Source organism: Thamnophis sirtalis, unplaced genomic scaffold, assembly GCF_051295495.1.
Source record: "Thamnophis sirtalis isolate CommonGarterSnake01/CBP01778 unplaced genomic scaffold, rThaSir2_p1.2 scaffold_3, whole genome shotgun sequence".
In the NCBI taxonomy this organism is placed as follows: domain Eukaryota; kingdom Metazoa; phylum Chordata; class Lepidosauria; order Squamata; family Natricidae; genus Thamnophis; species Thamnophis sirtalis.
The window spans coordinates 96776145-96802207 of NW_028261383.1; the positions used below are offsets into that span (position 1 = coordinate 96776145).

At 36.8% G+C, this 26063-nt stretch overlaps 1 protein-coding gene and 1 pseudogene across 2 annotated transcripts; one reads left to right on the plus strand and one right to left on the minus strand.

Moving 5' to 3' along the window:
• Nucleotides 1–1780: 1780 nt before the first annotated feature.
• On the plus strand, nt 1781–25819 carry LOC106542432 (organic cation/carnitine transporter 2). 2 transcript variants are annotated; one of them, XM_087709558.1, is made up of 10 exons: nt 1785–2330; nt 14705–14808; nt 15667–15821; nt 17412–17583; nt 19992–20118; nt 20447–20547; nt 21886–22100; nt 23293–23475; nt 23776–23911; nt 24896–25819. In XM_087709558.1, exons 1-10 carry the CDS (start codon nt 1938–1940, stop codon nt 24981–24983), a joined length of 1674 nt encoding a protein of 557 aa, XP_087565684.1. In that variant the 5' UTR covers nt 1785–1937; the 3' UTR covers nt 24984–25819. The 2 variants fall into 2 exon arrangements, with proteins under 2 accessions (XP_087565685.1, XP_087565684.1); XM_087709559.1 differs by lacking the exon at nt 24896–25819 and having other exon boundaries at nt 1781–2330; nt 23804–23908.
• On the minus strand, nt 6969–7326 carry LOC148048072 (transcription elongation factor 1 homolog pseudogene; annotated as a pseudogene).
• Nucleotides 25820–26063: the final 244 nt, after the last annotated feature.

A 26063-nucleotide genomic window follows, 5' to 3' on the forward strand; every position in this document is an offset into this window, starting at 1 on the left:
TTGCGACCTTTTGACAAATGAAGTCAATAGGGAAACCAGATTCACTTAACAATTGTGTTATTAATTTAACATCTGCAGTGATTCACATAACAATTGTGGCAAGAAAGATTGTAAAATGGGGCAAAACTCACTTAACAAATGTCTCAGCAACATACATTTTGGGCTCAATTGTGGTCTTCAGTTGAGGACCATCTGTATACAACATTTATAACATATAAAGAAATAATCTTCCTGGATCATTTTAGGTTCTGAAATTTTAAGAACTAATCTATGTCTATTCAAAATATTTTTGATAATGAGGATGCTAGGCTTATTTTACACTTCTACTTAGTTGTTTGAGGGGAAAAATGTTTACCCTGTTGTTTTTTAAATACCTTGTATCAAAATGCTTGACCATACTAACTTCAGTGCTTTGGAATTTGAAGTAACTCAGCTGGAACATTTTACCTGATGCTTCACCATATTGGGGAGAAAGGTCACATAAATTGTGACATGGATCATTTCAGTAGTAATCATCATCACAGATAACATTGCGCCAAACAAATTTTGTATAGCAACTGGCAAATCTGAGTAACAAAAGTGCATTAAGAATTGAAAATATAAACAATTTTGTAAGTATTTATGGCACCCAATCTAAACTTTTGGAAATCTGATAGCAATTTGTGAACCAGAATCAATCTTTGAGTACAATGTTTTGTTTGTGTTTAAATGTATATTTTTTAAAATAAACCTGCAGTAAATAAACCTCAGAACAGTCATTTTAAAGCTACTTTAAAAGCTACGGAATGATTGGATTGGGTAGTACCAAATGCTTTTAGAATAATCCATTTTGCTTGTTGCATTGCTTTCTAATAAAAAATAAAGGTTTATATCAATGTTCAGTATTGGAGTATGGTAATAGATAGAGGAAATATTGTCTATTCCAAAATATTTGGAGGGGGGCTATAATTAGGTTGAGAAAGGCTGCCATAAGGTTGAATTCCATATAACCGATAATTTAAATATGATTTGGTGAACATAATACAGTGGTCATAGTACAAAACCATAATCGATTTATATTTTATGAAATTCTGGAAATAAACAAAACAAACACCATGGCTTCGTACTAAGTCTACAGAAATTGGTGTGAGCATTTCATTAGCCTAACTAAAATAAATCAAAATGGAATAATGTGTGGGACTGGGCAAGCAAGGAAATTGGGTAACTTCTGTATTGTTCTTTGAAATCCAGAGCTTAACAGTACAGAGGCAGAGTGGCAGATGAGGCAAAGCTGGTTCGGATCTATTAGTCTACTAGTTTTGTACATGTTAAGCAAATACTGTTGACTATGCCCTACATAAACAATGTGGTTTTTTTTTAAGTAATACATTTCAAACCACGCTGCCTGTCACTCTCTCTTGCGCTGCTCGTTTCTGCATCCGTTTTACACAACCGCCTGTCAGAGTAAAGGCTTAAGAAAAAACGTTTAAAAAGTTTGCTTTCCATCTCAAGAGAGAAACCTGAACCCAACAGACTCCACCGGTACTGCAATGTTCTTTTTTTAAATTTACATTCAAAGCAAAATTTTCCCTGGGCGGAGCTTAATAATAAACTCAAAGCCCTTCAGCCTAAAAAGAAAAAAAAAAAGGAGGCGGGAGGTGATTCCCTCTCTTCCGCGCGGGAACTTGCAGACCGACGCGGGCCTGGTTTCGTCGGCGGGCCGAGCGCAGCGCTCCAGCCCTTTGTGTACAAACCACACCCACAACCAGCCTCCTGAGCCGGCCGGCCGGCCCCTGCTTCGTCCCATGTACTGCCGGCGGCCGGCTGGGTTTACTTTCGCCCTTCCTTTCGCCCGGGCCAGCAGCAGCTGCTGCCTGTGCTAGCGAGAGCGAGCGTCTCGGGCCATAACCGTCCTTTGCCAGCCGTTCTGCATTGGTCTTGCTTGCCTTCTGTCAGTTATGTTCAACTACGAGGAGGCCACCGCCTTTCTGGGCGAATGGGGCCCCTTCCAGCGCCTCATTTTCTTCCTGCTCAGCGCCAGCATCATCCCTAATGGTTACACGGGGCTGTCCGCTGTCTTCTTGGCCGCCACCCCCGAGCACTGGTGTCGGATACCTGCTAACGTCAACCTGAGCTCGGCGTGGCTCAATGCCAGCATCCCTCTGGTGAAGCGCGGCGGGCGGCAGGTGCGGAGCCAGTGCAACCGCTACAATCTCGAGGCCCTGCTCAACTTCTCGGCCGGCAACCTGGAGCCCGGCCGCGATGTCAATCTCAGCCAGGTGGGGCAGGAGAAGTGCCTGGACGGCTGGGAGTTCAGTCGAGAGTACTACGACAACACCATTGTCACCGAGGTAGGCAGGTGCGTGCTGACTTGGGGGCTGGGTGGGTGGGGGAGAGGGAGAGGAAAGGGGGTTCGCAGCGCGACGGCCTCCCAAGAGATCAAGATCAAACGGGGTGATGTTGGGAGATGTTAGGCTGAAATGTGTAGGGTAACTTCGAGGCTGTTTCGCAGGGCAGACGTGGGCGTCTTGGGAAGTGGGGGAAGAGATCGAAAAAGTGATCGCCGCCTCGAGCTTCTTAAAAACGGGATGGAATAAAAATCGGATCTTAAGATGGGTGTGACTTTCCCTTCTCCATTCAGCTTTTTTGCACCCTCGTCTGATCTTGACATGGTTGCAAGCCTGACTGGTAGTTTTGTGCAACTTCCTATTATCCTCAGGCTGAGGTATACTGACTTAGTTTGGTTTCCCCCCACCCCTCCCGTGTCTTGCACAAACCTATAGAATGCAGTAAAGGATTATCAAATATCTAAAAAAATTCTAATAAAATCCACACATTCTGAACATTACACTTTCCCTTGGAATTCATCATTACTTTTCTCAAATTGTATTCTTAACAAATCAGACAAATTCCATTCCACAGTATTAATGCACCCATTGCCTCTCAGTTGTTGTTGCCTGTTATTTTTCCTCTTCTATACATGGTATAAATCTCATACTACTTCAGGAGTAGTATGGGAAGGTTTTGCCTCATCTTTTAATGTCTTTCCAGTTTTACCCCATAAAGCAGCAGAAAACTATTTTTATAGAGTTGTGAATTTTAGGGGGAGGGGAGTACATTATCATAATCCTGTGAGTGCTGTGGAATAATGGAAATACTATATTTGTCATCTGGGCTTCCTTATGACTTCTGTATTTACATTACATTGTAGAATACATTAAGCATGTATTAAGATATCTTTTTATTTATCAAAGAGAAACAAGTTATAGTTCAATTACAATTGTTGTATGTTTGCAATTAATATTGGACTTAAAAGTAATTGTTATACTTCTGACAAAACACATTATGAAGATTTATGGCAGAAGATTGGAATTCACACTGCATTTTGGACATTAAAACATTAGATAGGGTCCAGAGGTATTTTACAAGACGGGTACTTAACTCCTCTGCTCTAATAAAATTTTGTATACCACCAGGCTTGACATTTTAGGCCTAGATTACCTTGAACTACACCATCTACATTGGACCTGACCTTAGTGCAAAAGATAATCTGCCATAAAGTCCTACCTGTTAACGACTACATTTACTTCAACTGCAATAACACGAGGGCTATCAATAGATACAAACTAAATGTAATCCATTCTAATTTTGATTGCAGGAAAAACGATTTCAGCAATAGAGTAGTAAATGTGTGGAACACCCTACCTGATCCTGTTGTTAGTTCTTCTAACCCCCATCCCTTTTACCTTAAACTGTCTATTATGGACCTTACGCGTTTCTTAAGAGGTCCCTAAGGGGGCGTGCATAAACGCACCAGCATGCCTATCAACCTTGTCCTACTGTCCCATTTATATGTACTCTTTTTATGTGTATATGGCTATGTTTTGCTTATTTATATCCATTTATTTGTGCCATTTTTTCATGTTTTCATACTTGTTTCCTTGTACTTGTTGACAAATAAAAATAAACAAATAAATAATTAAAAGGTTGTATTAGTAGTTTGTCTGGAACTTCAAGATAACTAAGGTCAAGATTACACAAACACACGCCTTTCTCCCTTGATGGGTGTTTGGAAATGAAGGCTACTAGATAAATACTAGATTTCAGTGAATGCATTAAACTTCCAATTATTAGTAGAGTAACTGATTATTCATAGATATTTTTAAAGAAAATAGTGATTCTGCGACAATGAAAATATAGTTCTTTGTCATATTTCACTTGCCTGGGACGATTGCTCAGAAGAAATTACTTCGGACAGATGAAATTCAATAACTATTGTTATTAAAGTACAGTATTTTTAAAATTAATCTGATAACAGCAGCCACCTAATTATAATGTTTCTATCTTTTTGTGAACATATTTTTGACAAATTCCAATTAAAAAACTAAAGCTCCCCCCCAGCCTTTTCACTTAAAGAGACTCACAGTATTAATTGTTACATTCAACATCTGGCCCACATTTTTGAAGCCTTTATTTTTGTTTAGAATTTCAGGTAATGTTCAAACAAGCCTTGTTGCATACATTTCTCCAGGAAGTTGCACAGATTGAATACTTCATAGAATTGCCACAACTCCACCCTGAATGTAGATTTAAATCTGAGACTTAAATATTTCACCTTCCTTTATCAAAATAATCCTTTTAGGCTGTAATCCCATTTATGGTTACCAATTAGTAAGCTCAACTTTCAGTCTATGTGAGCCCCTAAATTGCAGAGAGCCAGTTTGTATAGTGATTAAGATGCTGGCCCAGAAACTAGAATACTTTGGGAGTTCTAGTATTGCTTAAAGCATGAGAGCCAGATGTGGCTCTCATGCTCTCAGCCCAACCTACTTCAGAGAGTTGTTGTGGGGAAAATAGGGTGAGGAAAGAGTATTAGGTATGTTCACCGCCTTAAGTTACTTATAAAGTGATAAGGATCGGATAAAAATCTAAATATTATGTATTGGGGCAGTCAGAAGCTTTGTTGTACATGGGAGATGAACGTAATGCCTGTTTGCTGCTCTTTAAAGAGCTGTATCTTTTGCCAGAATCAAGTGGCAGCTGCAAAGGGGAAGAATTCAGCTCTTTAAAGAATTACAAACAAGTGCTATGTTTGTGCACTGTTTTTTCTGAATTAGTTCCAAAATGCTCCACAGTCAGTTAGGTATTCCATTAGATGTAGAAGATGTGTCAACCTATTTATTTTTAAAGATCAGATGCTGGGTATCTCAGCTTTATTGAATACGAGACAACCCATGACCAGCTGGGTGATTATTTTCACATTCTGTGTTAGACCATTTGAGGCATATTGATTAAAAAAGTGCTCCTTATAGCACACAATTTCACTGAATTGAAGGTTTGCACACAATCAAATGGATACAAAAGTTTTAGTAGTATATAGATGATGGGCTGAGATATGAACGACTCACAATTTCAATAACTAAGAGGTAGGATTTGATGTGTGTATGTACGTGTACATATGTGTACATGTACATGTACATTATGGCACCATTTTTCTTCCTGCCAAACAGTATTTTTGCTTTTAATTAATAAAACTATTTTGTTCAATTTTCTAAAATCTCTTTACGTGGTTCTGACTTCACACAAAAAGACAAAAAGAGAAGCAATGTAAAATATAATAAAGCAATAATAGACACTACCAATTAATCCTCAGTGGTTTAGATTAAAAGCTAATAAATAGCTCTGAAGCTATTAAAATAATAGCTTCAGACATAAAGAGTGTCCTCACCAGTCACAGGTTTGGCAGAAGTTTATTTGCCCCTTGTCTGACTTTCTAAAAGCCTGTTATAATTGGTGTTTCATTGGCAAAGTTTTATTGACTCTAACAACTTTTAAAATATAACCTGTTATGTTCCTGAAACAATTGTGTAAGTTGTACATATAACCTTTCACCCACTTTTTCAATTCTAGTCTTAAGTTTGTTTAACTCCTAATCTGTTGGTTCATTCTTGCCAATTTGTTTCCAGCTGAGCTGCATGTTTTGGCTTCTCTTGTCATTTTATCAGAGGGTGATCTCTCCTTGAGAATGAGCCTTCCATGACATCTAGGGGGAAAATGCTTATGTTTGGTGTGAATTGCATTCCATTTCTTAAAGCCCCATGCTATATTTTCTAGCCCTTATTTAGAAATCCCTCCTTTTTGGGAATGAATTAGGTGACAAATGGAGTATCAGGTTCACACATTGTTCTAAGCCAGTGTTTTTCAACCACTGTGCCGTGGCACACTAGTGTGCCGTGACATAGTGTAAGGTGTGCCGTGGGAGAATTACTTTATATATAGTCAATATAGGCACAGAGTTAATTTTTTTTAACATTTTCTAATGGTGGTGTGCCTCGTGATTTTTTTCATGAAAAAAGTGTGCCTTTGCACAAAAAAGGTTGTAAGCCACTGTTCACTTAACCACAGTACATTGAATAAACCACAATACCTGGATTCATACAATATATACAATTATCCTGACCACATCACATTATGTCTTGCTTTCTTATATGAACCTAGAATTTTGATTTGTAAACTGGTTTATAGTTTTGCATGTTCTGTGAAGCTAGCCTATTGTGGTTTATTCAGTAAACTGTCATTAACTAAAACATGACCAAAACATACAAATCAGATCAGTGTTCATCAACTCATCAGCCTTCAATTTCTAAAGACTAAATGTTTTTGTACTGCAGTTCTATAACAAACCCCACCTGAATCTCTCTTAAAACGTATGTTTCAAAAGTACTGAACATTATAGAAATGTAATTTTTGTGAGAAAAGCAGTTGTAATTCCTTCTCATTACGTATTCAACAAGAGTTTCTTAGGTACCAAATTAAAACACATTTCTAATTAGAATTTTGCATTTAAATTCATATTAGAAATTCACATTTCTAATATGAATTTTGCATTTAAATGTAAGATCACCAATTTCCTAGTCATTTCAACTGCATCTCCAATGTATTATGAAATGAATAGTCCCATCCTTGAATTAAGGAACATTGTTTAACTTCTAATAAGCTCCTCTACAGTTGCTGTTATTGATTATAGCCTCACAAGCATCTATCTAATCACTGTAAATATCCATTAGTTCTGAAAGATAAGTGATAGGAATCTGAAATTCTTCCAAACATATAGTATAAGATGTCACCCCAGTTTTTCAAGTTCTTTCCATCTTAACATCACAGGGTTTAGAGAAAGGATATGTACATTGGATCTCAGGGATTCCAGTCATCTTCCAGTCATCTTGTGTTGAGGCTTCCACTTAGATTCCCTACAACCCATCTTTGCCTGGTCACTGAACTCCCCCCAAAAACATTTCCAACAGAGACCAGCAGATATTTTTATTTTACTTCTTATTTAAAAACAAATTTGTAAAACTTTGAAAAATCCTCATCGTTCAACGATGAAGGTTGGCAGAAACAACAAATACTGTATAATGTCCCAAAGGTTGTTACTTTTCAGTTTCTGTTTGTCTTTTGTCAGGAATTTCATCATGTTTATCCCATCTGTTTTGTAAGATGAAGATAAGAAAGTTATCCAAATCATTCTCCTGGTTTATTGTTCGCATTTCTCTTTTAATTAAAATCTTAACTGGTTTCATTTTAAATCTAGTTCCTTTGGGTTCCCTCTAGTGTCAAAATATCAAAGTCCCATCTTATCAATTTTTTTGTTTAATTGTTTAATCCACAATCTTTTCCCAGGAAATATTCTCCTAGTTAATTTTAAATTCTGATTTCAAATCCATCTGGTTCCTTAATCTGTTTATAACTGTTCAGATCAACATTCTAATCCACTTTTTCTGTTTATTTTAAAATAATTTTTTAAGGTCCTTGCATAAAACTTGCTTTCGTCAAGGATTGAAAGAGATTCACCCCATGTGATGAGATCTGCCTTTCCAAACGTTCTTTTTATTATTCTATTCTACTCTATTTATTATATTATACTATACTATCAGGGGTGGATTCCGGCCGCAAATACTACCAGTTCGGCGCCCGAAAATTTTTACTATGCTATACCATACCATACCATACCATACTTATGTACACACATACACAGTTAACAAGCAATTTCCAGAAGTGATTAAGAACAGAAGTATGTGAACCCAGTGTCTTTTGATGACTCCAATCCATGATGATCCCTCAGTTCCCAGTGCTCTAAAACCCTTAACTGTCTTCTTGTCTTCTCCCACGGAACCATGGTATGGAGCACTTGTAGGTAATCCAATCCTCTCCTTTATCAGAAAGGAATTCTTAAAGAACTGATCCATTCACTGACTTCTCATTGTGCTGTAGTTGTTCGGCTCCATTCTCAGCAGAGTTATCTTCAGACCACCATTGCTTCCCCAGAAATCCCAAGACAGATCTTTCTGTCACTGAATATTCTTCTCATAGGATTTTGTTGAGAATTCAGTCTTGTTGCCTGAACCAAGAATTTGCAATACATCTCCTTCATTATCTGGCATTCTTCTGAAATGATATGAAGTCTGTTTAGGATTTAGAAATGTTAACATTAACACAATCTCAAGGTTAAAAAAGACTCCAATCTATAGAATTACCATTTTTCAAAGAAATCCATGGTTTGGGGATTAAGAGACTTTCTAAATAATTCCAGGGCTAGATTCACTCGTAGAATAATATGTAAACTTCTCAGTGGAATGAAGCTGTTAATATTTTCCTAACAGAGATCTACTTCATACTTTCCTTTAATGAACAACTAATAATATATCATGTGTTAGTTACCTTCATATACCCTATATTTATTTAGCTTCTATTTTTTCAGTATTGCAAAACCTGGGATTTATTCAAGAAAATAAATGTTATATATTTAGTTAAGTATACTGCTGATTCCAACTGGATATTGTTACCTCATTTTTTTCTGTTAATCAATTAATACTAATCCAGAATCCTTAAAGCAATATTCTACACATTTTCAAAATGAATTTCGCAGATTAATTATTGGCATCATTGGTAGTCTTAATAAATATTAATGAAACACAAAGATCCACATTTTTAAAAATAATGCAAATAATGCAGTTCTTGTAAACTGCCTTTGACTATTATTCTGGTTCTGGCCTTTTGATTTTCACCTTCCTGTCCCAAATATTTATGTTGATTCTAATTAACCTGTGATTTCTCTAGCCCATCTTACTAGCTCTTACCCTGTGGAGACTGTGACTCTAGCTGGGTTATTAAAATATATTGGTTGTTTTCTCACTAATAGCATATTGCAGTGCATTTTCTACATTCATATTAAAGCAACAATATTCAGACAGGTTTTATATTACTTAAAAGTAAGATAAAGCCTACAATAAATCAATACAAATAACTTTGAACTGTCACTAAATGGACTGTTGTAAATCAAGGACTACCTGTACCAGGATTAAGACTTTTACATTTATTTCATTTCTTTTACCTGTCTTGCTTATTAACATATTCAACTGGATTTTTGTTTGTTTTGTTTTTTACCTTTTCTGATGTTTCTTTTTTTTTTAATGTTCTTGAAAAATTTCAAACAGCGGGTAGATAGAAAATATAGTTTAAAAAATTAACTATATTTATTGAAAAGCAGCTGCAATTGTTTCTGGTATCCATTTGAAAAGATTTGGATTTTGTTTTGGTTTGCTCTTCGTAATAATTTATCTTTGTAAGAAATCCGTAGTTCTGAGACAGTGCTCATCTCATGAGTGTACTCTTTAATGCCAGGACCCGCAAGATCATTAATCATAAGTGCCTCTGTAGGTTAGAGCCCTGATGTACATTGTGATTCCTACAACTTTCCAGTATAGGGTGCAAGTGATGCATCCCACTGTTTTACTAATAACAGTAAACAAATGTTGTTCATTACCCCCATGGAAAGTTTGCCATTCTGTAGTTAGAATTATAACTACCGCATTTTTGGACTATAGAAGATGCACCACAATTTCGAAGAGATAAGTAAGAAAAAAGATTTTGCCTCCCCTCGGCCCCCAGCAGCACTCTGCATACTTCAGCAGGGCTGGGACAAGGCAAAAATATCCCTGTTATGGCAAAAAATGGGCCATTTTTCACAAAAAATGAGGGTTTTTTGCTTTCCCTCAACACTGCAGGCTTCAACAGGATCTGGGTAAGGCATAAAAGCCTCCATTTTTGTGAAAAACAGCCCGTTTTTTACAAAAACAGAGACATTTTTGTCTTGTCCCAGCCCCGCTGAAGCCTGCAGAGTGCTGCTAGGGCCTGAGGGAAGGCAAAAAGCCTCAGTTTTTGCAATACGGGTCATTTTTCACACATTTCACACAAAAATGGGATACGGGGGCAGGGCTTTGGGAGGTCAAAAATGGCTGTATTCAGTGTATAAGACACACCAACATTTCCATGTTCTTTTTTGGGGGGGGGAAGGTGCGTCTTATACTCCAAAAAATACGGTAATAGTTAATTAACTGAAACATTCTGAAGATTTGTTGAAAACTAAAAGACTATTGTTTGTTTTAAATTTAATGTCATTTAATCCTGGAACTATTAATTTTTCATCTTGGGTGCCCATTATATCTTTGATTTTGATCAAATAAGTGTTCTGTCAAGTTCCTGTTAACTTCAAAAGTATTCATGATGTACCCATATTACATAATACTTGTTCATCAGTTAATTTAAAAATATCAACTAGTTGAACATTGAATAAAACACAGTGGATATAAATGTTGACCCAATAAGACGGATAGCGTGTCCATATTTTAGGTTTCCTATGAGCATGTTTGTGAGAGTGGCCAATTAAGTTCAATCGTATTTAACACTGAAATCATTGGTTTGTGTTGTTGTTAGTACAATCTACACACACACACACTTCTTTATTTGGTCATAGACCAGCATGTGTACAATCTACATTATCCACATGAACCTGACAGTTCTTAACCTAAAACATTTATATCTGCTAGTCACTCAAGAATTTTACGAGATTCTTTGAAGATGTTTGATAAGTAAGAAAAATAATGTTGAATACTAAAATCTTAGCAGGCATCTCCAGTTGACCACTGTTTTCATTTCTCAGTTTGCTCCAAAAGGGTTTGAAAGCAATTTACAATCATTCTGCAGTCAGAATGGGACTGTTCTCCTCCTACCCTTTGCTGCCCCTTTTTCGCCCCCAGGTTTTCGCCCCCAGCCATTAACCTCTGCCATCTTGCCTCCGCTGTTAGGACTCTAGCTGTTCGTATGGGCCAATGGGACCCAGCATCTTTAGTCCCAGGCCCTTCCTCACAGGCTTATGGAAGAAACAGTGTTCACCCTGGGCTTTTGGGCTCAGGTGACAGTTCACTGCCAGGCAATCAGAGGAAGGGAAGGGAGAAAGAGAGAGAGAGGAGGGAGAAAGTGTTCCGTGTGGAGTTTCCTCTGGGGGGCGGCGTTTGTTTCTCCGCCCAGTTGCCTAGAAAAGCTAGAAAATCCTTTGCTTCCCCCCCTCCCAATGGCCACAGGAAAGTTAAAATCCTGACTTTCTACTTGTCACAATTCCTCAGACTCCTCTTACTTTTACGCCAAACCTCTTAATATTATAATTACTTTAGTCATATAATCTAACTACATTGTAAAACTCAGTCATATACCCTAACATAGACAGATTCCTTTCTGGAAGTGTTTATCTTTTGTTATTCCTGATTGGCCTATTAATAGCACAAAAGGTGTGAAGATTGCTCTGGTAGTTTGAGTTACATGCCAATTCCTGGAGGGAATGGGGATGGCATTTAAAAGGACTCATGAAGGATCCAGATCCCAATGCAGAAAGAATACAACTGACTGCAGGCACATGCTTTCTCAGAGGCACATGTGCCACAAATGCCCAACAACCAAATGCTCAAAAGAAAAACACCTTTACAGCAGCACAACACATATACATATTATGCATATTATGTCACTGTTTGTTTGTTTGTCTCTGATAGCTGCCTTTGGAGAATTTGCTTCCATCTGAATGGAATCTGATATTTTGGAGTGTTGACTCAAAGTACCTCTTTTTGGATTGATTGTTTTATTTTTTTGAAGCTGTTCTTCCCTCCCTCCTTTACCTCTGAGTGCATTTTTAAATGCTTATGAGTCAAGGTGCCCCACTGTTTTGTTTGTTTGTATGTTTGCAACACAAGTTGCTGGCCTTTTGGGATGGCATTCGTCGCATCCTCCATGCCTGCCACCCCTCATAATAAGCCTGCAAATATCATGGTCCTCCAAACTATCCGTGCTAAATATGCACCTCCAAACTATCCGTGCTAAATATTCATCATGATAGAAAGAATTCTATCGTTTGAGAAAAATTAAGGAAATGGTAATAAATAAAAAGTAATACGTATTATCACATGAAGTAGAAACTTGTTACGTTAAAGGAATTTGTTCTATTGTAATATGTATATGTGTTGTGCTGCTGTAAAGATGTTTTCCTTTTGAGCATTTGGTTGTTGGGCACTTGTTTCATCTTCAGTTCCAAAAGGTGAATTTTATTTTAAAGGCATTTTTCATTGCAGAAGCAATATTCAAGTACAGCTGTGTCAAATTTGATTTCATTGAGGGCCACATCAGGGTTGTGTTTGACCTCGGGAGGATGGGGGGGTGGGCAGGGTGTGTGTGGCCAGGGTGGGCATGGCCAGCTCAATGTCACTCATGTCAGGCGTGGCTGTAGTGGCCCAAGCATTCTGCCAGTGAAAAAAGGCTCCCGAGCTCTATTTTCAGCTGCCACAGCCTCCTGCATTCATCTGCCAGTGAAAACGGAGAGAGAGAGGGCCACATGCAGCCCTCCCGATTTCCATTTTCACTGGCAGAGAGTTGCCGGAGGCTGTGACATCCAAAAACACAGCTTGGGAGCCCATTTTCCCAGACAAAAGCACCACTGGCCTGTCCTTCGCTGTTTCCAGGGCAGCCCCACAGGCCAGATCTAAGTACCCCATGGGACGAATCCGGCCCCCAAGCCTTGAGTTTAACACCCCTGTTCTAGTAGATAGTATTATTAACTGAGCTATAGATGAACATGTTTCAGTCCATTATCATATAGTATGTTGTCAAATGTAAGCAAGTCAAAAAATATTTCTCCAAAATCTAAATGAGGCCATAGTTTCATAAAATGCAAGTGAGTACATACAAAGTATTTTTCTCTAGTTTTTTGGGGAGGGGGTGGGGGAGGGGGCAACTATCATTTGAATAAAAAAACACCTTAGTGGAATTTTTAAAAGGTTATAATAAAGCAAAGTTAAACTCACTTTTTCTTTCACCAAATATTATTGGATATATTTTACTTCATTTGAATGTGGTTGGAGGTTATAAATATGATCCCCAAGTATTTGCTAGGCTAAGTGAATATCACACGCTGAGTAATCTACCTCACATTTTGGTATCAAGCCATTGCATACTATGATCTCATCTGTTCAGTGTCCTCCTCCTTCTCTGTCATTATTGAATTCCTGACCCAGAAGATGAATCTTGTGTTCTAATTGGCCCTGAAACCGCAATAAAATTGATTGATGGACTAACTGACTGTTCTGCGTGTATGTGTTATCTCTGAATTTAGCCCCTTTGAATGGTTAGTTTATTTATTAAATTTGTGTACCATCCAACTTCCATCATGTCTAGACAATTCACAAGTAAAACCATTTTTAAACAATTACAACAACCAAAGAAAAAGTAATAGATAGCAAATATGACAGAAATTGGATAGGAACAGAAAAAAACAAACCAGATTATCCAAGGGGGCTTCACTCACCCTTGCTAAATGCCAGGGAAAGAGCCAGATCAGAACACCAGTAGTGTTAGTAATGGAAGGTTTGAGAAATATTGGCTTAAGTTTTCTTTTATTACAATCTTCTATAACTTGTGTATTGTGTATAAAAAAGTAATATTAAATATAGTACTATAAGAGGTGGGCAGCCTAGGTCGGTGAACTTCAGTAACCTATCTTGGACAGCATTAGAGAATGAAAATAATTCTTGCCTGAGCTGATATGCTATACACTACTGTATTCAGTCCAAGCAACATTTCTCTGTCTGCATTTGCATGGTAGTGGTAGAACCTACTTACTCATAGTTACCAGCAGGCTATATAATTTATGTGTGTGACATCTACATAAATAGCAGTCTTGCTTCTCCAAATGTTGCCCCTTACGTAGTCAAAATAACCAGTTATAGTTGTACCAGTGGCTCTCCAAAATAAAAATAAAAATTCAAATAAACCAATCAATCCTGGGAGGCTGAAATATATAGCCTAATGAAGTTTGAACTTGCTCATTGTTTGCAAAGTGTTAGTTGACTGAAGTGGGGAGAAATGGGGAAAAAAGGCAGATGGTGGTAAAGTGGAATACTGTGGTTAAATAACTGCCTCTAAAGATGAGTGAAAAAACTTCACACTATAGTAGTTGTTGCAGTTTTTATGGGGCCGATCAACATTGTTTTACTCTAATATTTTGGTCAGTATACCTACTAAACATTTTTAAAGCAACCAGAGGTTAAAAGCCAAGGCCTTGTATGAATAACCAATATGGCTGATTTGTCCCCTCCAAAATTCTGATGAATATTTGTTTAACTATTTAAATAATTGCTCTTTCTACTTTGTAAAGGCATAATATAAGGACTTAACAGATAAGAATTTAAGAGAATTGTTTTTATATAACAATGAGAATAATAAATAATTGTAAACATTTTTAATAATGTAATAGATTATGGAATGGTTATTGGGAAAATAATGTTATAATAAATTAAAAACTGATATTTTAAAACAAGTTAAAATGCTAACCCTCTTTTTTCCCCAGTGGAAACTTGTTTGTGACAATGACTGGAAAGCACCACTAACTGTCTCCTTATTGTTCGTGGGTGTGCTGTTGGGATCCTTTATATCTGGACAGCTCTCAGACAGGTAAAGAGTATATATGATAAGCTCTGTATTTATTATTTTCATGCACAACTCATTCAGGATCACATTTCAGGATGTCATTTTTTCCAGCACTATATATTTATCTCTAATTAGATAATATTTATTTATTTATAATTATTGGTATGCCGTTTTACATCAGCAGTTCACAATATTTTTTGTATTATTAAAATAAAATGTTAAAATCTTTTTTAAAAAAATCTTTAAAATCTGGTACTGTTTTGTAACTCAGTCCACAAAAGTTCACACAAGACTTGAAGAAAAGGTTAGTATTTCTTGTCCCAAAGGTGCTTTTTCCATTTTTTTTCCTCTGTTCTTTGAGAACGTTTTACTTTTCATTAAAGTAGCTGCTGAATTGCCTTTTAGAAAAAGCACCTTTGGGACAATCATGATATGGATGATTGAGAATCTCCCTAGATATTGGTATTTCTTCTGTTTTCCAAACAATCAAGCAGGGAGAATAGCCTTACCTCAGAGTGTGACCTGTTTCCAGGGTGAAGAGGCTGCCACTAGGAATGTCATTTTTCCTTTTCTTACTCCTTTGGTAGGAAAGGGGTTAAAGGGGCTAAAATCCAACCATCTGTTTGTTTTCTCATGTTTTTGTGTATGCATTAGGTTTACACTTGTACAAAGAATCTTTATCATCATCTTTCTTCTTTTAAAACTTTATTGAAATTTTATAAGTTTTCACTGCTGGCTTCATGTATTTGAACTCTAGCATATGTTTGAAAGTTGGCATCTCCCTGATGCTAATTAGCTAGTCTCTGCTAGTTCATTATTTTCATAAACTCTTCTTTAATACCCGTCTGATTTGCTTTTATTATTATTTTTGTCTCACTGCAGATTTGGTCGGAAGAATGTGCTGTTTATAACAATGGGGATGCAGACTGCCTTCAGCTTTATCCAGATCTTCTCAACAAGCTGGGAGATGTTTTCTGTTCTCTTTCTTATTGTTGGAATGGGTCAAATATCTAATTATGTGGCAGCGTTTGTTCTTGGTATGTGATTGTCTTTATGTAAACAGACATTCTCAATAACCTGACCCCCTAGCTCAGTGAGGGGCATCTTTAATTTTTTTCTGTGTTCTCCACAGCAGTATTTCCAACATTGCTAACCAGAATATAATTTTAAAATATATCTGATAAAGGCAGAACTGGTAGCCAACCTCCTTCTTTTAAACTTGCATTTAACATGTATGTTTGTTGTATACAACTAGAATAAGCATCTGATATGAGATACCCTTCAACTCTTCTGATGTTTTCCCTATGCACTATCTTTCCAGCAAGGGCATTAACCACATTCATACAACATACGTCATCTGGAAGAAGCAATTTTAATCCTCACTAATGACCCTGATGATTGTAATACACTTGCCAATTGGTGAGCTTCTCAACCCTCCCCAGTCATTTTTTTCAGCAATGGTAGATTATTTCTCCTTATTTAAATAGTACTATTTTTTTAACAGCTGGCTCAATAATCTTGCAGGAGAGGAGGAATTCTTCTCCCATTGGAAAATGCTTTTTATCTTAGTGATTCAATCTTCTCTCCTCCATCTCTTTCCGGTGATTGTGTTTGTAGGTTGTACCTGAGTCTCCTTTCTTCCTCTATTCCCATGTCTGAATCTTCCTATAGGGTGTTTTAATTTCTCTGAATGTCTTATCCCTCTCTTTATTTGTCCCTATATAAGTGTGTGAGTGCATGTATCTGTGGGAAAACATGCTTCAAATCCAGCACTGGTGGTATCACTATATCTGTCAGCAACTGCTTAAATAACCTTTTCCTGGGCTTATACAGTAGCTGTGCAGGTTCTAGAGAATCTGCATTTAGTTAAGATAGTGACAGCATGGTGGAAGTACATGCTCATACCCTGCTGTCACTGCATACCATCTTCTGAACACAAAACACATAGTTTTTCTGTGTACCTATAATGCAAACTACCAAAAAGTTGTGCCTTGAAAGAGCAACTGACAGGTAGAGCAAGAGTGTTCAGTCTGGCTCCAAAGAACCAATTCAGATCTGATTCCGCATTCCTTCAAGTAAGAATGGTTGACATACATATAGTCTTCGACTTACAACAATTCATTTAATGACCGTTCAAAGTTAGAACAGCACTGAAAAAAAGTGACATGACTATTTTTTTCACACTTACAACTGTTGCAGCATCCCCATGGTCACGTTTTTTACATTTGGATGCTTGACAACTGACTACATTTATGACAGTTGCAATGTCCCAGACAGTTGCAATGTCCCAGTTGCAGTGATCCCCTTTTGTGACCTTCTGACAAAGTCAATGGGAAAATCAGATTTCACTTAACAACCACGTTACTAATTTAAGAACTGCAATGATTCACTTATACAAACGGGAAAGAAAAATCGTAAAATGAGCCAAAAGTCACTAAACAAATTTCTCACTTAGCAACATATTGGGCTCAATTCTGGTTGAATGCTACCTGTACCTACTTCTTCTGCTCACAGAAGAAACAACAATTCAATGTATTTTTTTATCAGTTTTTTCCCCATATAGTACATAAAATAATTGGTTTATATATTACATAAATATGTGGATTCATTGTCCCTTGTTTGAACAGGTGCAGAAATTCTTGGCAAATCCATCCGCATTATATATGGCACATTAGGTGTCTGCATATTTTATGCAATTGGTTACATGATGCTGCCACTAGGTGCTTACTTCATTCGAGACTGGCGATTGCTGTTAGTGGCTCTTACTATTCCTGGACTCTTATATTTTCCATTGTGGTGGTGAGTGTTTACCAAATTAATGGCAACTAATATACTCTTTGTTTTTAATTGTGATAATTGACATAATTAAGGTTGAATGGTACTAGCTAATCTTGATAATTGGTTTTTGGTTTATTAATAAGTAATACAGTGATCATTTTGCTATTTATTTGCTAATAAGTAACCTGTTTCAAAAAGAAATGGCAAGATTTGGTTCATGCTCACCTTATTAGCAGCATTCTTTTTACAATAATAAGCAATAGTCATGCTCTAGGATATTCAATCCTCATTCGCTGCATATTTTAAAAGTATAAAAGTCCTGCTGAAATACTGTATTTTCTGATATACAGTTCGTTTTTATTATCCATCTATAATAAAACAGTATTCTTCATTTAATTTTTGTATCTAATAGTAACCTTTGTATTAATGTATTTTTACAGTATATACTGGTTGGTGACATTAAAAAAAAATCTCATAGGATCTATTTTGAAATTAAAATACAACCGTGGGGACGCTGCAACTCCCCCCTACCCGTGAGTCTCTTCCCCCCAATCTCAGCCGCTCACCCATCCTGCCAGCACTCCTAAAGCTGCGGTGACACTCCAGCATATCCAGAAAGCTCAGGCCCTCTTCCTGCCCCAGATCCAGATCCAATTACTTTCTGTGCAGCTGCTAAGAGGTGTGCCAAACTCCAAGATGCGAGGTGCAGACAGACAGCTAGCACACGATGTTTCTGAAGGATAGAAGGATAGAAAGAGGATTGGTTTACCTTTCATAATAATCACAATAAGAGTGCCATCTCTCATTATGTGTCTGGCTAGAAAGCTAGCGAATGCGATGTTTCAAAAGAGTAGAAAGGCTAGCACATAGAGGGGAAGGCCTGTGGTAGGCTGGACAAAAGAAGCTCAAATCTTTGGGATCTGAGCTTTATTTCTCTGTCCCACCACAGATGTTCCCTTCCCCTTGTGGAGGCAAGCTGCCTACCCTCTTTCAGCTGACAGTTCTTTCACTCCATGTGCTTAACAACCCATGTGATTGCTTAATGACAACAACTGAGAGAGCAAGGATTATGGTCATTGAACAAAGCAGTCGTGTGGGCCTTTAATTAAATGTTGAAGAATACGTATATAATGAATTGGAAACTAACCAAATGTGTCCACATTCCCAAATAGTCTAAAAAGAAACCAAGCTATGTTTTTAATGCATTGTAGGTTGTAGCTAATTATGTGAATACACATTTGGATGACCTTTTGAGATCTCTTGCAGTTCTATGGTTTTATATCTTGATTTGTTTATTATTTGGCAGTGGTCTGATGTAGGAAGATACATTGTAATAATGTTTATTTATCAGGATCTTCAATCAAATCATTCTTCTGGGTTTAAAGTTAATTCCAAAAAACAGAATTAAAAGAAAAACAGAAAAAAAAGTATTGTGTAACAATTCTGCCATTAAAGAACTGTGCAGACAATTTGTTAAAAGCATATAAAATATTACACCACAAGATGGTGCCACTGTACTCTTAAATATTGGAGAAGATACATCAACTATCAAATATTTCTAGAGTCTTGCTCCCCTGCCCCAGATAATCCATAGTTATTTTATTTCTAGAACAAGTTTAAATATATTTAGCCACCCCATCTCAAATGCTTGAATGCAGCTAATTCCCTCAATCAGAGCCAATGCATTGGAGGAGCACCCCGACAGGCCTGGTCAGAGTTTCTATTATTATATTAGCCTTTTATCAGAGAACTCGTTTTTTTTCTCCAAACTCATAAATGTAACATTTCCATCACATCATATTTAAAAATAAGAGCAAGTAATGCTATGTTACTTGCGCTCCTGTTTCTTTACTTTTGTTGTTGTTCTTGCCCACTCTGTATGGGGAGTCATTTTCATGTCTCCATTAAGAACAGCCAGTCCTTTCAGTAATTTTTGGACCAGAAAAAGGAACATTGACATTGTAGGAAAACTTCCTGGATGCCCAGTTAATCAGTTTTCCCTGGCAGTCAAAACAGAAATAGCCCCAGTGGTACAGAGCCCTGTAGCTGGATAGAAGAGGCAATCCTTCAGTGAGCCAGTTGGAGCTGTGTAACTCTCTCAGGATCTTCTTCTTCTATGTGGCATAAAACAATCACTCAGAAGAGGACTTAATGCAGTTGCTGATGAAAAATACTAGTTTCCTTCCAGGACACCTTGATCCAGCCTCAGCCTCCTTCAGCAGCAGAGCAGCCTGAAGATGGAGTTCTGATGTGAGAGTATATGCATTTTTAACCCAAGCATTCATAGCTCACTGCAGGCTTTCTTAATGGACATATTTTTTCCTGAAATAGTACTTGATTGGTAATGTGGGAAAAATATTTGGTAATATGTGTATCGTGAAGATTTGCAATTCTAGTTATTCTATTGATGTTGTATTAAAATACTTCAGGTATATTCCAGAATCTCCTCGCTGGCTACTCTCTCAAGGAAGAATTCAAGAAGCAGAAGATATCATTCGTAAGGCTGCAAAAAAGAACCATGTTGTAGCCCCAGAAGTAATATTTGATCTTGATGAGGTAACCATGTGTATTGAATCTGTGAATAATTTATTGCTACGCTCCTGTGCTTGGAGAAAAATAACATGAATTAAAATACTCTGTCCTATAAGTCCAAAGCCTTCTAGACCCTTTTCATGAAATTGGTTATTGATTCTATAACAGGATACTGGGACATGATTCTAAAATAGGTACTTCTTATGTGAAAATTATTCGATGCCATTTGTTATAATTTTGCAGCAGTTTACTTAACATACTGTATTTTTCAAATAAGTAATGTTTGCAGGTTATCTGCTTATAAGCCAACATGTGTTTCTTGATTCTCATATGTATGTATTATTTTATATAGCTGCAAGAGTTGAATTGCCAAGTTCAGCAGTCCTGCAGCATTTTGGACCTAGTGAGAACCCAAAATATACGAACAATCACAATCATGTGTGTGATTCTATGGTAAGCAACTGATAAATTGATTCCTAGAAAATCCTCACATTTCCAAAGTCCAGAAACCATATTTCAAGAAGTCAATGTTTTGGAATTACTTTATTTACTTGCAGATAAATAAAGGCATGGGGCACTTCATAGACTTGCTCATGGAAATCTATATATCAGTCTAAATCTTAAGTTTTATTAGCCCAGGTACCATTGCTTTTGAAAATTAGCTTTCAAAATCATCCGCTCTAGAGATTTCATATCTCTTTGCCTAATATGACTATGTCAGTCTCAAATGATTTCCTAGTAGTTGAACTGTTTCCAGGAGCAAGTTTAAATTCTCCACATGCAAATTATTATATAAGGCTGTCTTGATTAGCTAATTATGGGTATTCTGAACGACTTGGAACTTGAAAGAACACTAAAACTCATTCTGCTTTTACAGTTGCACTATTTCAGCATGTAAATTGTAAATGTGGCTGGCCTCTAGAAATCACCTTTTTCTGTTGTTCATTTAATGCCCACAACCTTCCATTTTATACCTCAGCTGACATTTAGGCTAAGGATTTCTTGAAGATATGGATCTTCAAGGATCTTATGGATGTGTAATTACTGTTTAGTTATTTATGCTGATTTATGATTGTAATAAAGAATGATTTATATTCTCTCCCTCACACACACACACACCAATTTATGTTATCTCTTCTCAAAAGTTATACATGTCCAATACTCTGTTGTGTGCTCACCTTGGATTTTATGCATGACAAAGGGAGAAAGGCGCTTTCCTATTCTGTATGAATGGTGTGCGGTCCTGGAAATAAATTTTAATAATATTTGCTCTATGAAATTTACTAACAATTGTTTTGCCACTTATAAAAAATGGTATCAATAGTCCAAAGTAAAGCATACAAGTGCATAAATTGAAAATTGCCTCGTAGTGTGTGTAACATAATAAATATTCTGTCATTTCAACACTCTAGTAGAGATGCAGGTAGTTCTTACTTAACAGCCACAATTGGGACTGACAATTCCATCACTAATTGATGCAGTCATTAGCAAAACATCACATATCCACAACAGACTTACAAACTCTCTTCCCCCATGATCATTAAGCAAATTACTTATGGTTGGTAAGACATCATGTGGACATGACTTGCAATTTCACTGCTTGCTTCTCCATTGACTCTGCTTTTTGGAAGCTGACTGTGAAGTGCGCAAGAATAACTTATGTGGCCATAGGACACTGCAACAATCATAAGTGCCCACTTGCAAAGTCTACCTCTATGTCATAGTTCAAGTTCCATGCAGAATAGTGTCATTGCCTCTATATGTTTATTATCACTTAGATCTGTCTTTCAGGATGGTGATTTCCATAGGCTACTTTGGCCTCTCTCTGGATACCCCTAACTTGCATGGAGACATCTACCTCAATTGTTTCCTTTCAGCAGTAATTGAAATCCCAGCTTATACTATCTCTTGGCTGCTCCTTCAGTATCTGCCGCGGCGGTATTCAATGGCAGGAGTCTTGTTCTTAGGAGGCTGTGTTCTTCTTTTCATTCAGTTCGTGCCTGCACGTAAGACTGCTTTCCTTGACACTTTATAGCTATAATCTATGGGGATAGCCAACTTGGTTTTTTTTTTTAAAGCAAAATTCCATAATAATGCTATGATACACAGAGATATGTTGCCGATCTATTTCATTTTGTGTTCATTTTGTTTCTCTTATTGCAGGGTATCAAACTCGGGATGACAAATTGTTGTCACATGATGTATCGTAACTTTTTCTCCCTTTGCTAAAACGGGGGTTGGGGTGGCCAGTGCATGACGCATCTGGCCCGCAGGCCGCGAGTTTGACACTCCTGCTCTAGTGATATAAAAAAGATGTGCTGTAATTCTGATTTTTGATTTATTTGTTCTTTACTGTAATGACAATTAAACACTAATATATTAGTTTTTCATTTGATATACCAGTTCACAATTAGAAAAAAAAATAGGAAATCTAATTCAGTAGATGTATCTTGTAAAGTAGGTTCTTGCCTAAAGCAGAACAAAATAGTTAATATATCATAGTTATAATAAAATACAGACATTCCTCATTAACTGTCACCAATTGGGACTGATAACTCCATTACTAAGCTAAATGACCATTAAGTGGAAAGTCATATGACTGAATATGCTTTCTTTCCTCCCCCCCCTCCACCCACAGCACTGAGATGGCTGGCTCAAAACTAATCAGTTTCTAGCTTAAAACTAATCAGGCTCCTAATCACTTCCCTGCCCTTTGGAATGCTTACTTGGGCACTGGGCTAATTAGCAATAAGGGAATTAATGTTTGTATTTACATTCATTGGAGAAAAAGAGATTATAAGAGAGTAAGCAGACTCACAGAGGAGAATACACATTGAAAGCAATGCGATGGCACTGGCAACAAGTGAGCATGCTCAGCAAACAGCCAGTATTTTCCTCAGTGTGTGCCAGCTTACTCTCTTGTAATCCTTTTCTCTCCACACTCCGCTCTGCAGTGAACAGGAAAAAGAAAAACAGCGTCAGGCACAAGGCAATGTGTGCTGACTGTAATGGCATTCATGTGATTGTGGTGATTGGGTTACTTAGGGACAGCAGCACCATCTTAATTTTGAACCATTGCTGAATGAGGCACTTGGTAAGTGAGGATTATCTATAAATGAAGAAGAATAAAAAGGCAGGCAATTGTTTTATTATTTTACTGGCAGCTTTAATTTCATTTTGTTTGGCTCTTGCTTATAGACCTCTATGTTCTGACCATCATCTTCGTGATGATTGGAAAATTTGGGATCACAGCCTCCTTCTCAATGGTTTATGTATACACTGCTGAGCTGTACCCAACTATTGTGAGAAACATGGGAGTTGGAGCCTGTTCAATGGCCTCCAGAATTGGCAGCATTCTCTCGCCTTATTTTGTTTATCTTGGTAAGTTGCCTATTTTCTCCTAATTCAAGATCATATGTCCTGCTTTTTAGTATTACAGCAAATGCTTACTGGTTCTGATGTACACGCTTATAACATGTTGCTGCTAGGAAAGATGTATAGAGATGGAGAAGCTGATCCTCATTTCTGATCTTCATTTTGAGGAAGTCATGTTCATCTTCCAGATCAGATCCAAACAAATCTATAAATATAAACAATACCTCAAAGTCACAATATTAGGAAATGTAAATTGTTAAGCAATCTGAACATGAATAACCTATTACTACTTGTCCTTTCTACTAGGTGCTTATGATAGATTTCTTCCCTACAGCTTAATGGGAAGTTTAACAGTGCTTGCTGGAATCCTGACCCTGTTTCTCCCGGAAAGTTATGGCACTCCTCTCCCAGACACTATTGAACAGATGCTAAGAGTTAAAGGGTAAGGATGTTGCAGAATGGAAATAAGCAGATATCCCAGCTAGTATTGCAGCAGATCGTTTTGGAAAAGCATTTAAAATTTATTACAGAAAATACTAGAATATTGTAATATTAGGATACTTAAAAGAATTGCAAGAAGAAGAATATAATGGAAGAAATATTTGAGTCTAAATTCATGGAATCATTGAGAGTTAGCAGCATACAAGTTTAGTAAATTATAAATTATTAACATTTAAGAAATTATTATTAAATTCCTGAGGAACAGAGACATTCCAATTGTCCCCTTTCTAACTTTTTGAGACCAAATCACAGTCCTGTTAAGTTAAAGCTGTACAACAATTTCACAACATTTTCAGTAATTAGTACCACTCAGTACCACCTCTGACTGGCCCCCATCTATTTGCTGCCTCCCGAGTCCCAGCTGATCGGAGTCCCAGCTAATCAGCTGGGACTTCTTCTGTTGCCCTGCACAGGAGAATGGAGCTGAAAAGCAGGTTAGTGGGATGGAAATGGTTACAGTATCCTTGCCCTGGAGCAGGGTGGAAATGAAGATTTACAGTATTCTTCCGCTGCCACACCAGCCAAGCCACACCCATCAAGCCATGCCCATAGAACCAGTAGTAAAAAAATTTGAATCCCACCACTGAAACTACAGTAAGTTTCCCAAGTGACACAACCATAGATTTCCATAGAGGGGTGAAAATAGAGTTTAATGAAATTACACCACAGCCCAATTTTACTCCTTATGTACTTGAACAAAGTGTTGCAGCATAAATATGATAAGGATGGCTATCTTTCTGACCTCATAATGCACATTTTGTCATTTATGACTTTGTGCACTGGTTGGTTTGAAGCTAGGCATCTAGACACATTTACTGCATATTAAAGAACAACCATATTTCTTAAAAATGAAGTTGAAATATGCTTAAATTATTCTGGAGGCTATGTTATGAGAATGTTTTTTTCCCCATTTTCTTTTTTACAGAATTAAAAATATAAAACCACTGAAACATCAAAATAGAATAGAGTATACGGAAGAGAATTCAGTTAATCTAAAGACCACAACATTGTGATGAAGCTGCATTGCTCACAGTATTATACCTTGAACATTTCCTTTAATTTGCTTCCAGAAAAGACTAACCACTTTTTTCCTAGGATGGTAAATATATTTATTAAAAATGCATTCATTTTGAGAATGTAGATACAATCTATCCCAGTATGGGATTTTTGCCAACGACTGTTCATGGAACAGTGTTGGATATGGAATTTTGTTCACTTTTAGGACACGTTAACAACTATCCTTTTTGTGAGAATGCATTTTTAAAAGATGCTTCAAGGTGCAAGCTATATGTCTTAATATCATTTTTTCCACGCATAGTGGCAAAAAATTAAATAGGTAACAGAGTTTGGATATTGTCCTTCCAATGAGATTCTGCACCTCTTGAGAGAAAAAATAAGCTTGAAATGATATAGAGAAACTGGCAAAGTACACCTTAAAATAATTATGCAAATAACTGAATATAATAAAAGGAGAAAAAACTGAAGCTGATTCTTTTTTACAAACACATTTGACATAGAAATGGAAAAATAAATGTTCTAATGCAAAACACTGGCAAATTAGTTTTGTTTTCAGAATTATTTTCTTTACTGCAGATTTAAATAATAGTTATATACAGTTGTTTACTTCTGGGAATAATGTTTTGCCTTATTTAGACATGTTTATTTTTATCAAAAATTGCATTTTTTAACTTTTTCATTTTACTGTTCATTGAAATTACTCTGATACTAAAAGACTATGGAAACATATGCTCATCTGTATTTCCAATTTTTTTTAGTTTTGTCCTGTTTCTGCATAAAATAGATGATATAGGTATATAATAAAGATATTTTATAACACAGAATGTGTTAATTTAATGGGAATGTCCCAATCTGGGTTCTTCAATTTACCTGATTGTTGTCCTTGGAGTAAACAGAGAACTATTTTAAATAAGTATCATGGCATTTATAAACAAGGTTGTTGCTCATACAGTTGGAACAAATCTACACAAAAATATTAACCATAGATTACGGGAACTATAAACCACATCTATATGCTTTTCTTTTAAATCAGGACTCTGATTTGCATATTATATTAATAAAAGAATTAAATGAAT